The 12,065-nt window shown below is 52.3% G+C and overlaps 2 protein-coding genes across 3 annotated transcripts; one reads left to right on the top strand and one right to left on the bottom strand.

The window, feature by feature from the left end:
- Positions 1 to 923: 923 nt before the first annotated feature.
- On the bottom strand, positions 924 to 6,596 carry Mlst8 (MTOR associated protein MLST8). 2 transcript variants are annotated; one of them, XM_075941634.1, is made up of 9 exons: positions 6,538 to 6,596; positions 5,682 to 5,888; positions 5,469 to 5,520; positions 5,221 to 5,383; positions 4,813 to 4,888; positions 4,578 to 4,730; positions 3,729 to 3,853; positions 3,465 to 3,628; positions 924 to 3,371 (listed from the first exon to the last, which is right to left on the bottom strand). In XM_075941634.1, exons 2-9 carry the CDS (start codon positions 5,808 to 5,810, stop codon positions 3,253 to 3,255), a joined length of 981 nt encoding a protein of 326 aa, XP_075797749.1. In that variant the 5' UTR covers positions 5,811 to 5,888; positions 6,538 to 6,596; the 3' UTR covers positions 924 to 3,252. The 2 variants fall into 2 exon arrangements, with proteins under 2 accessions (XP_075797749.1, XP_075797750.1); XM_075941635.1 differs by having other exon boundaries at positions 6,205 to 6,567.
- Positions 1,312 to 2,784, top strand: Bricd5 (BRICHOS domain containing 5). The gene is made up of 6 exons (XM_075941637.1): positions 1,312 to 1,362; positions 1,518 to 1,637; positions 1,822 to 1,974; positions 2,044 to 2,145; positions 2,400 to 2,553; positions 2,648 to 2,784. Exons 1-6 carry the CDS (start codon positions 1,312 to 1,314, stop codon positions 2,740 to 2,742), a joined length of 675 nt encoding a protein of 224 aa, XP_075797752.1. The 3' UTR covers positions 2,743 to 2,784.
- Positions 6,597 to 12,065: the final 5,469 nt, after the last annotated feature.

Below are 12,065 nucleotides of genomic sequence, written 5' to 3'. Positions count from 1 at the left end.
TGCTGAGCAGACTGGGCAGCGTTCGTGGGGCAAACCCAGGAAGCTGTTCCTTTTGGCTGACTCCTTCCTTCCTGGCTCCTTGCCCTGTGGCTACTCATGATCATGGCACTTCACCTGTTCACCAAGTTCTTGAAGCAATAAAATGTATCCCATGCCTGAAGCTGTTCCCAGGTCAGGGGTTGCTGGGAGTGGAATAATGCCATAATTCAACATGAAAGCAGCAGTGCCTTTAACATTGGTGCTGATCCTCTGTGACGGTGGCTCCGTGAGTCTGGGTAGGGTAATAACTGTTCTGTTGTGGCTTTATCACCTACACAGGAGCACTGGTAGGTGCAGCAGCAAGGGATGCCCCTCTTCTACTGGGCAGTAGCCCGAGAACCTATGTGTGTTACATTTCCACCTTATTTCACTGTGAATTCAAATGCACATTAAACTCTCAAACCCACACTGATAAGGTTTGCCTTCCTCTATATACTTTGAGTAACACCTGTCTAGCTATCGATGGGGGCAAGGCAGGAGACATAAGGTAGGCCAGGATCCCAGTTCCAAAATCTTACACAGTGGACATGACCACTGCAGCCCCACCCTTCTGAGGAACAAACAGGTTCTGAAGAAACAGGAAGTGTGTATCGTAAAACCAGAATAGAATACAGCTACTGGGTAAAATATGTGGATATGTGTGCAGCTGAGCTACCATGTAGCTAGACAGACCAGGGACCAGAGCAATCAGCTTGGTTAGGCAAAAACATGCTAGGGAACAGGCTGGCTTATCCATCCTTGATATACAGCAAGTTGTTTGTCCAGTGCAGCCTGGAGCCCACTGTGTGCACATGGGAATATCCACAACCCTATCTGGTGTTAATGGGGTCTAGAAAGAGGCTTGGGAGTTTATAGGTAAAGAAAGGAAGCAATTGGCCTCATACTGATGGTTCATTGAACATTTATTGATGGTCTGTGTCTAGCTCAGGAGTCCAGAGGTAACGGATTCCAAGAAAATTAACTGCCAAAACAGACAAAAACGTCCTGGCCAAGATCTAGCCTGTTCTAACTTCCTACCAAGGCCCTGCTTTCACTCGCTCCCCGAACCATGATCTGCACAGGCCAGGTGTCCAGAGACATGCCTGATGACCAGCAGTGGGGGAGAGGGCTGTCCTGGCTCTGACCCAGGATATCAGATACTGGCTGGGAAGGAAGCAGTGGGATTGGGAGGGGAGGGTACAGTTTGACTCATCAAAGGCATCCTGAGGTTTCCCTGGCTGACTCCTCCAAGGGGCTGTAGACAATCAGTGCATTGTCAGCAGGGGCTGCAGCATGGAGCAAGGGCACATCCACACTGAGAGCCTCAGGTCCCGGCCTGTTGAGGTGAGTGTCTCTGCCACCCCCCACCCCACCCCCGACAAGGACACAGGGACACCATAGGAGACAGAGGTGTTACCACCTACCATCAGCACCTTCCCTGAGCAAGTCGCTCCCTGGTCTCTAACCCAGAAGCCGCTCTGACAGTAATATGCCCCCAGGTGAAGACCAAACCCTGCCATAGGGGTTGGAGAACAGCGGGCCTGCTGCTGTTGCTGACACTGGTCACTGCAGGGGCCATGGCAGGAGGGCTTCTTGGCTTCACGTACAGCCCTCCCAAGGTGAGCCACTCCTCAAACCCAGGGGTATACAGAGTGGGAAGGGAGCAGGAAGACTAGAATCTCCCCATAGGGCCAGGCCTAAACACTGGCCTTGAGCAGATAGCCAGAGGAGCAGCAGGAACAAAGGCCAACTCAGGTAATGTGGAAATACAGATGTTAGGGCTGAATTCCAAATACCCCTTAGCCTTTGCTGCAGATGCTCCGAAAGACCTCAAGCTCCAGGGTACCCTGGCCCAACCAAACCACTCTAGTGGACGTGGCCCAGAACATGGCAACTATCGTGGTGACTCCGCTTCAGAGCAACCACAGCTGGGCTGTGCTGTTCGACGGGCAAAGTGTGAGTAAGCCTGGGAGGGAGTAGAGTGGAGGTATGGGGTGGCCTTGACTTACCTGTCTGCCTCCCCAGGGCTACATCTGTTACCGCCCTGCAGAGCACCAGGCCTGCTTCCTCCGGCTGATGGAAGCCCAAGATCGGGAGACCCTAAGGCTGCTGGTAAACACTTCCAGGGTGAGCAGTACTACTTGGCTTGCCACCCCCTCCAAATCCCCTCCCCAAGGCCAGGGGACAAACAAAAGGTCCTCTGTGCAGTCTGGCTGGGCCAGCCAAGGCTCTGGTTTCAGGGGAACAGAACGCTCTATCTTCCCCTAAGGCTGTTGACAGGAGCAGGTGGAAGGGCCATCAGGCTGGGGTGGAACACGAATGCCCTACCCAGCCAGGATCAAGAAAGTATTATACAATGGCCCACCAGAGTCTTTCTGCAGGCCCAGGAGTCCCATGTCCCTGGCCAAGAGACCCACTATGCGCAGGAGCTGCTGGCAGTTTTGGGGGGCCATACTGTGGACCCTGCCCACGTGGGAGCTTCGGTGCAACACCTTTGCGTGGACACTCCCATCTACTGGGCCCGACGAGCAGAGGGTGAGTTGGGGAAGGGTTGAGTGAACAGGCCTATGGCTCCTTCAGGACAGTACTGGGTCGGAGCCTTTGGGACTCATGAGTTCCCTTTCCCCAGGGCCCCAGAGACAGCGGCTGATCTACCTCTGCATTGACATCTGCTTCCCGAGCAACATCTGTGTGTCTGTCTGCTTTTATTACCTTCCAGACTAAGCCCCCTACAGAGCCCTCCCGGCTTTTGGTCCCCACAGGCCGATCCTGTCCCCACAAGTCAGCCAGCTGGTCTGGTCACCACCACCAGTGAACGGAAGCTGACAGTAGGGACAAATAAACCCAGATTACCTGGCCATAGTGGTAATTTCTGGGGGCCTCAGGACCTGTACAGGGGTAGAGAGGAGCAAGTGGGGTGACATACCTGGGAAACAAGCACCAACCTCAAATCTTAACAGTTCCAATCCCTGTGGGTCTAGCCTCGTAAAGGGAGCAAAGACTCCCTGTCCAGGCACACGCAGCCTGGCTTGGTGAACCTTCTGACAACAGACTGGTCATGGAGAGAGTCCCAGGGCAGAGTGGCCAGCAAGTCTAGGTTGGCCAGGCAAGGCCAGGGTAGTCTGGTCAGCTCCAGTTGGCCTGACATGCAGAGGCTGACCTGAGAGTCTCATCCACGTAGAGCCACTATACCAGGCAGTCCTGACTTCCCAGTGCAGCCTCAAGGAGTAGAGGCTAACCCAGCACGCTGTCATTGAAGGCCAAGCAGACGACAGCTTTCTGATGGCCACCATACTCTCTCTTGATCTCTCCAGTCTCAACACACCAGAGCCGGGCCAGGTTGTCAGAGGAGGCTGCAAAGGGGGTGCAGGCAGAAGAGAGTGGCAACTTTGAGTGGCCTCTTCAGAGGCCGAGGCAATGTGGGGGAGACAGAGGGCAGGGCTCACCTGTGACTATATACTGGGAGTCCCCTGAGAAGGCACACCCCCACATCCAGCCACGGGATGACTCTCCAGGGTTACCACTCTTGATGCTGAGCTCTGTCATCAGGGAGAAGTTGGATGTCCTCCAAATTTTACATGTCTGGTCAGCTGAACAGGTGGCAAGGAGCCTGGGGTTGGACATTGGGTATCCCTGTATCCACTGACCACACACCAGATAGTGTCCCCAGCCCCTGCAAATGCCCTCTTCCCCCAAACCCTAACACGCACGTGGAGTCAGGGCTGAAGCGGCATTGCAGGGCATAGCGTGTGTGGGCTGGGATCTTGGTCTTGGGAATGAGCTGAGTCACCTCGTCACCAATGCCCCCGGTCAGGTTCCAGACATAGCAGTTTCCCTATAGGACAGAAGGGCAGTCATTCAAAACCCAGACCCTCAGAACTGGACTTGGATCCGTGGACACCTGGGCCAGGGTAGGAAGGCCGGCATCTTGGGTCATATCTACAGGAAGCTTGGTCCCAACAAGGAACCATACCCAGCCAGTCAAAAGCAAGAGTCCACAGTGGCCGAGGACTCGAACACAGCTCCCTAGAGGCTGCTGCTGGCCAGCAGAGATGTGCAGGAGGGAGGCAGTGAGGAGGGCACCCAGACAGAAGAGGTAACAACCCAAGGCTGAGAGGAGGAAACGCAAGCATGTGGAAGAAGTGACGTTCTAGGATTTAAAAGGAGAAAATGACACTAGAGATGGAAGCAAGGACCAAACTGGAGCATCCTGCAGTCTATGAGAAGGAGCCAGCATCTTAAGGTCTCAGAACAGTGCAGCCTGTCAGTAAGGCTAAAGGATACTTCTACAGTTGAAGGAGAACAGATCAGGCATCCCAGGAAGGCCACAGAGAAGTTTGTCAGTATCAGGAAAGATCATAGACTGGAACGTAAAAGAAAGGGAAATATTGGCTGAGGTGCCTAGTTTGATGGGTGGGCTATGGCAGACAGCAGGTGCCTGACTTTGGGAGCTGGGTAGAAAACTTAGAGAGGCCTGAGGGATGACCAAGGAATCAAGTCATCTGCGGAAATGAGGGGCTAGGTGCTGAGATGGCCCTGTACCCAATCCCGGTACTCACAGCACTATTGACTGCTGCCATGTAGCTGGCATCAGGGTCAATGTGGGCAGACGTGATGGAAACCTCAGGCTCAGGGATCAGCTGCTCATTGTGGTCTGTCTTCAGGTCCCAGATGTGGATAGCACCGCTCTGGTCACCCACAATGAGTTCTGCCTGGGATGTAGTGGGGGTAAGATGCAGCAGTATCTCTGCCCTCCAAAGCCCCCAGGTACCTGGCCCCATGAGTGCTCCTCACCTGGTTGGGGTGCAGACACACGCAATTAATGGGCGCATTCACCTGGAAGATACGCTGACACTGCAGGTTGCGGGACCTGTGGGGAGTTACGGTTATACATGGTGTCTAATGCATACTACTGGTGTCCCGCCAAAATCCCCCATTCTCTGCTAATAAGAGCTGCTTCTGCCTTGGAAGTTTGTGGAGTTTGGGTCTTCCCCACAGATGGCAGTGTGAGGCCAGCAGAAAGGGAAATGGATGTCTGGCCGCTAGCCTGAAGCAGGGTTGGCTTTGATGGAGGTCCATCCTGCTTTCCTTCTCCCCTTAAACGCCCCTTTGGTTAGTTTGTCCGTGAGGTACCTGCCCAAAGACAACCCCCTGGCTGCCCTCTCCCCAGACAGCCACCCTCTCCAGTCCAGCACTCAACACCTGAGGTCCCAGATGCGAGCTGTGCAGTCCTCCCCGCCTGTGTACATCCAGCGGCCATCCTCATGAAAGCCCACAGATGCGATGTTCTTATTGACTCCATCGTAACTGATGATGGGGTTGGGGTTATTGGAGTTGAGATCATACATGCGGATATGTTGGTAACCTGGGGACACAGGCTAAATTGAAGCATGGCTGCAGGTAGTCCTGCCACCAGTCAAGGAAGGGCTGAGGTCAAGAATCTCAGGTACCTGCAGCAGCAATCATGCTTCGGTCTGGTGTGATCTCCAATGCATTCACCTGCTGAGCATGTTAAGGATGATGGGAAGGGAACCCTGGAAAGGGAGGCCTTGGGGCCACAGGCTATCAAGACCTCCACCACTTGGCCTGAGTTTCCCCAGGCACTTGGCATTCATACCTAATCCTGGCCACCACCACCATGCCTGCTCCCAAGTGAAGGATACAGAGTCCTGATGCTGCACTGTTCGAGTGCAAATGCCACTGTGTGCCTGCCAGAAGCGCACAGTGTGGTCATAGCCTGCAGTTGCCAAGATGACAGGGTCACTGCCCACTGTGCCTGGGGTGGTATTCATTGTTTGATGGCTGGGGAAAATGAGGCCTGCAACGGGGCCAGGCGCTAGATGATAGGCAAAGTCCAAAGGTCAAAACATCTAGAGGGAAAGATACATGTATGAAAAAACAATCTGGCCGGGCGGTGGTGGCACACGCCTTTAATCCCAGCACTTGGGAGGCAGAGGCAGGTGGATCTCTGTGAGTTCGAGACCAGCCTGGTCTACAAGAGCTAGTTCCAGGACAGGCTCCAAAACCACAGAGAAACCCTGTCTCGAAAAAGCAAAAAAAAAAAAAAAAAAATCTGTACACTACACTAAGTATTATCACTTTAAAGATAAGAAAAATGAATCTTTAGAGTCACGCTGGCCGTCACAAGATAGGCGACTCAGTTCCTCCGCTTCTTGGCGCCAGTACCTTCGCTTCATCAGCACGGAAGGAGACGCCAACCCGCCTGCAGCCAGCAGGAGGCAGTCACACACAGAGGGCAATCACGGGGGCGCCGTCTGCCGCAAGGGTAGGCAACGCATGCGCAGGGCGACTGGGGGAAGCCGGGCACCGCGACTGCTGCGCATGCGTAGCTGACCGGCATTGGGCTCTGATGGGTGGGGGAGCTGTGCGGTGGGACCCCCGAGCTCCCCTGTGCTCTGCAGATTGCTCTGGCTCTGTCCTGCCGGCCTGATTACCCCGACGGCACCGTCCTAGCCACCCAGCGACTAGTACTCAGCCCTCGTCCCGCGGACTCCGTACCTTACACACGCTCAGCACTCTGCCTTGTCCAGGACGGCGAGGCGAGTAGGAGCGAGTCGATAGAAGCCGGGCCGAGCGTAGAGTTATCGATAGCTGCTCAGGGCGAGACCATGAGTGGGGGAGTTGCCAGAGATATTTGAAAGTTCTCAGACCAGGAACTGCAGAAGCGGTCGAGCGCGGAGGGGCATCAGCCGCGACCCCAGACCTGTAATAACTGAACATCACAGCTTTGATACGGCTCCCTGTTTTTCAGGCTTGGTTCTCAGAAAGGATCGCACTGTCGTTGTCCCCTACCCCTGCACACATACACAATCCCCTACCCTACCTACCAAGATAGAATTTCCAACAAAACTTTCAGATATTTTTTTTTTAAGTATAAACATATCTCAAACGTTGTACTAAAGGGATTACTTTCTTACAAGAAGTTCAAATTCAACTGGGCATTCTGTACTTCTATTTGCTTTATCTGGTAACCCTAGTCTGGGCCTTTACAGACCTGTCCAGCCCCAGCCTGATCCTCAGTGCACACAAGTTAGCCTAGGAACCCCTTTAGAACTGCAGATTCTCATGACTTCATCTTTATTACAGTCCTCCTATCTCCACAAAGTAGGTCTTGTTTTCCCATGAATTCTTTTCACTGCACCTATAAATGGGGCTGCAAACCCATTTTCCTATTACCACAAAGAGGGTGAGTCCAGTTCCTTGGCCAAGGCCAATTCCTGTCCATGCATCCAGGTCCCTGATCATAGACATCCCTCTTCCCCACACTTTTCCCCAGGCCCTCTTCACCTTTACCTCCTTAGTGAGTTTTTGTTGTTTGCTTTGCTTGTTTGTTTGTTTTTGGTGTTTTGAGACAAGATTACTCTGTGCTGCCCTAGCTATACTGGAACACATGCCGTAGACCAGTCTGGCCTCGAACTCACAGAGATCCACCTGCTTCTGCCTTTAGGTATTAATGGCGTGCACCCCCCCCCCCAGTTTTGTTTTTGTTTTTTGCAGGGGTAGGGTTTTAAGACATGGTTTCTCTAATGTAACAGTCCTGGCTGTCTTGGAACTCAATTTGTAGACCAGTCTGGCCTCGAACTCACTGAGATCCGCCTATCTCTGCCTCCCAAGTGCTGGGATTAAAGGTGTGTGCCACACACACACACACCCCTCCCCCCACACTTTGTTGTTTCAACCAGGGTTTGCTTGGTACCCTATAATGACTTCAAATTTACTAGGCAAGGATGACCTTGAACTTCAAATTCCCTGTCTCTAACACTTTAGATGTTTGAGCTTTGCACATGCTAGGCAACTATACTAGCATCTGAGTTTCAGTGCTAACTCCAGCCTCCCCCTTAGTGCTTTCAGAACCAAAACAACCCTAGTATTCTCTTTCCAGCTAAACTCTCTCTCCTCCAAAGAGCTGTCCTTGCCGCTTCGGTAACTGTACTTCCTACCTCCCCCTCATTCCTCAGCTTTCCCCCCAGCTCTCTGGGGAAATTCCTCAAGGCCACTGCCCAGCTTCATCTGCCAAACCTGATAGATACTTTCTTTCCACCTCTTGACCCTTGTGTACTGCGGATGACAGAAAATCTCATCTTCTTTTTTGTTCCCTGGTACCAGTACCAGCTCCACCTCAATGGACTCTCTTCCTGTCCTCCCACCCCCCAAAAAAACTCTCCCCCTTTTCTCTTTGCACACAAATGCCACACGGAGGACACCACCTTCCTGTCTAAAGTAACTCTCACTGACCAGTTGTCTTTCTGTTATAACTGGCTATCATCTGAGCACATCCCTCGTCCTTGCCGTTGTGAGCCAACAATTTCACCTGGCACCCACCTCCTGTCTTTGTTCGTTGTCTTTTGAGATAGGGTTTCTCTGTGCAGCCCTGGCTGTCCTGGAACTCGAACTGTAAACCAGGCTGGCCTTGAACTCAGAGATCTGCCTGCCCCTGCCTCCCAAGTGCTGGGATTAGAGGCGTGCGCCACTCCTCACGTCTTGGAAAGCCCTGCTTTAGTCCCCCTTTAACAGTCAACCTGTTTGCCACACCCTCCTCCTCCTCCTCTTCCTCACACAATTTCACGCACCCCAGGCTGGTTGGAATGGGCTCTGTGTAACTGAAGATCTCCTCCTGTCCCCACTTCCCAAGCACTGGAATCACAGCTGTGCCTGTGTGGTCTTTTGCAAACTGAAACAAGAGCCTTCAAGGGTACCAGAGAACTTCCAGGTTCCTGGGTCTCCTAGCCCTTGCCACTGCCTAATCCCTTCTTCCCCCAGGCCACTGGCTCCACAGAGATCTCTCGCCACGCCCTTTCTTAGATCCTTTGCCTGTGCATAGGCTATTCTACCTCGACTCCACGCCCACACAGCTCTTGGCTCTCAGCACCTTCACGTTCATCTTACGAGCTTGCTCTTTGTGGGACTTTGTGCTGGTTCAGGTGAAGCTGACAAAGCATAAAATTGTCCATTTATTAAAGGTTTGTTTGTGTTTATGGGTATGTGTGTGTGTCTGTGTTAGCATGCATACATGCATGCAGGTGCCTTCAGAGGCCAAGAAAGGGTATATGATCCCCTAGAGCTAGGGGTTGCAGGTGGTTGTGAGCTACCTGTTGTGTGTGCTGGGAACTGAACTCAGATCCTCTGCAAAAACAGAATTGCTCGCCGGGCGGTGGTGGCGCACGCCTTTAATCCCAGCACTCGGGAGGCAGAGGCAGGCGGATCTCTGTGAGTTCGAGACCAGCCTGGTCTACAAGAGCTAGTTCCAGGACAGGCTCCAAAACCACAGAGAAACCCTGTCTCGAAAAACCAAAAAAAAAAAAAAAAAAAAACAGAATTGCTCCTAACTGATGAGCTATCTCTCTAGTCCCACAATTGGACATTTCAATTGAACAGTTCAGGAAAAGGATGCAAATCAGTAGTAGAGAGACTGCCTGGCACATTCTAGGCTAGCCCAGCAATGCATAAATAAAAACAGAGTGAACAATTTAGTCAATATGACACATCTGTAATCCTGGCACTTGGGAACCTGAGCCAGGAGGATCAAGAGTTCAAGGCCAGCCTCACTTGGCTACATAATGATTTAAAATAGAATCAAGTCAATGTATTTTTTTAAAAAATTATGTAAACGTATTTTAAAAAAAGAATGATTTAAAAAACACCAATTCAACGGCACAGTGACATTTAGTGGATTGACACTGTGCAACTACTACCTACTGCCAGATGTTTCCATCCTCCCTTTAAGAGGTGACATTGGTGGCCATGGCGCACACCTTTACTCCCAGCACTCGGAGGCAGAAGCAGGTGGATTTCTGTGAGATCAAGGCCAATCTGGTCTACAAAGAGTTCCAGGACAGACACGGCTACACAGAGAAACCTTGTCTGTCTTGGGAAGAGAGAGAAAGAGAGAGAGAGAGAGAGAGAGAGAGAGAGAGAGAGAGAGAGAGAGAGCTGGGCATGGTGGCTTTTGCTTTAATCCCAGCATCTAAGAGGCAGAGGCAGAGGCAGGCGGATCTCTGTGAGATCAAGACCGACCTGATCTACAAAGTGAGTTGCAGGACAGCCAAGGCTACAAAGAGAAACCTTGTCTTGAAGAGGGAGAGAGAGACGAGGCATTACTCCCTGCCCTCTTTCCCCAACCCAGTCCCTGAAAACCACTAATCTTGTCTCTGTGTGTTGGCCTCTGCTGGACATGTCATGTCAACGGAATTGCAGATGTATAGCCGTTCTGGGTCCCTGTCATCCGTTTCTGTAGCTAAACAGTGTCCCCCGAATGTGTCCACCTCCTGTCGTTTGTTCACCGATGGACGTCTGAACTGTTTCCTTCTTCCCAGCTTCTGTGACATGGTGCTGCTATAAATGTTTGTGTTTGAGCATTTGTTTGCATACGTGTTTTCGTTCGCCGTGGAACTGTCTTAGGAATGGAATTCCTGGGCCGTGTTTGCTCTGTGTTCAGTCACAGAGCCATTGCTCTAGCCAACTATGTTTGACTTTGGGGAACTGCTGAAACATCGTGAGGCCTTTCCCTACATCGTGCTTTGTGCTCTGCAGCGACTCCACTTAGAAGGATCAGTCCCCATCTGGGGACATCCTGTCAGAAGAGTCAGAAGACAGGCCCCGAGCTGTAGTGTTGCGGTTGAAGGCTCATGGCTGGAAGATGGTGGATCCATTTGGCCCAGCTGCAGTTCAGACCCCTCCCTCTCCTGACCACATCCTTTCTGGCCAGCTGAGCAGACTGATCCACAGGGACCCTGCATATGCCCACCTATACCTTACTTATCTTCCTATTGATGACGCATAAGCTCCCCAAAGGCAGCTAGCGCCACTGGAGGTTCAGAGGCAGCTTTGGTGAGTTCTAGGCATACTGGATGGAAGAGGAGTGCCAGCATCGGAGGATACTTGAATTGGTATCAATCATGATGGGACCCAAAAACACAGGAGAAGAGTGGCCAGGTGTGTGTCACCTGTTTTCTGAGCTGTTGCCCTTTCTTCAGGACTCTGGGTGTGGCCAGGAGCTAAAGGCTGGGATGCTGTAGATGGTCCAACCCAGAGATAGCTGTAGAACCGGGTGTGGCTCTGACCATTTTGAGCAGCTCCAGCATCTCTGTGGAGTAGCAGGAATCTGGAGCATGTGGCTTTTGAGATACTACTCACTGGCATAGCACTTTACAGAGGTGGCACCCACAAAAGTGACACCTGACATGCTTCCAGCAACCCAGAGATGGCACATTCAGCAATACCATTGTATACATGAGGAGCTGGGTACCAGTGCTTGGGGAATGCCCTGAGCAGGTACACAGCTGACAGGCAGAGTCAGGGGCTGCAGGCTGGCTGGCGGCAGTTAAGCATCTGGGAAGAAAGCCAGTCAGGGCTGCAGTGAAGCTGCCTGCCATCAGCTCAGCAATTCTGCTGGCTCAGCGGCCCCTCCTCCCAGGATCTTCTTCAGAGGCCTGATATCCTGGAGGGCTGCCCCAAGACCCACAAATCTGCATCCTTTGTCCCAGTAGGGATAGGCAACAGCCTGTTATAATGCTCCCATCCCCAGGTGAATGGGGAGGAGGATCCAGGCAGGTAAACATCTTTGTATCCACGCAGACCTTCCCATCAGCCCTCCAGACAGAGCTGCTGTCCCACTTTACAGCCGAAGCAACTGAGCATCAGGAGCTGTCCATCATGGCCACGAGTCAGCAGTACCATGGTCTCCTGGACCCCCTCTGGGATCTAGTTTGACCTAGCAGGGGAAGCCTCTGACTTTCTTTCTGCTACCATCCACCCTTTGAAGTAAGGAATGACTGGATGCAGAAGTCCACCTAGAGTCTGGATGTCCCTTGTAGACCACAATATGAATATTTAACTGGGACCCTTGGATTTTCTGCCCAAAAGGATCTAGTCAATTTCTCTGGTCTGCCCACCCCTCTTTCTGGGTGGATTACACAATGGGATGCCCACAACTGGTCCGAGAAGTGGCTCCGGGTGCCTGTTTACGGGGTGTAGTTGATGCTGAAGCTGGACAGCTACAGGCAAGGGCCAGCTCATTACCAAAACGC

The sequence above is a fragment of the Microtus pennsylvanicus genome, chromosome 11 (genome assembly GCF_037038515.1).
Source record: "Microtus pennsylvanicus isolate mMicPen1 chromosome 11, mMicPen1.hap1, whole genome shotgun sequence".
Lineage (NCBI taxonomy): Eukaryota > Metazoa > Chordata > Mammalia > Rodentia > Cricetidae > Microtus > Microtus pennsylvanicus.
Note: the sequence above shows the minus strand (reverse complement) of the source record. Positions and strands in the feature narration are given on the sequence as shown.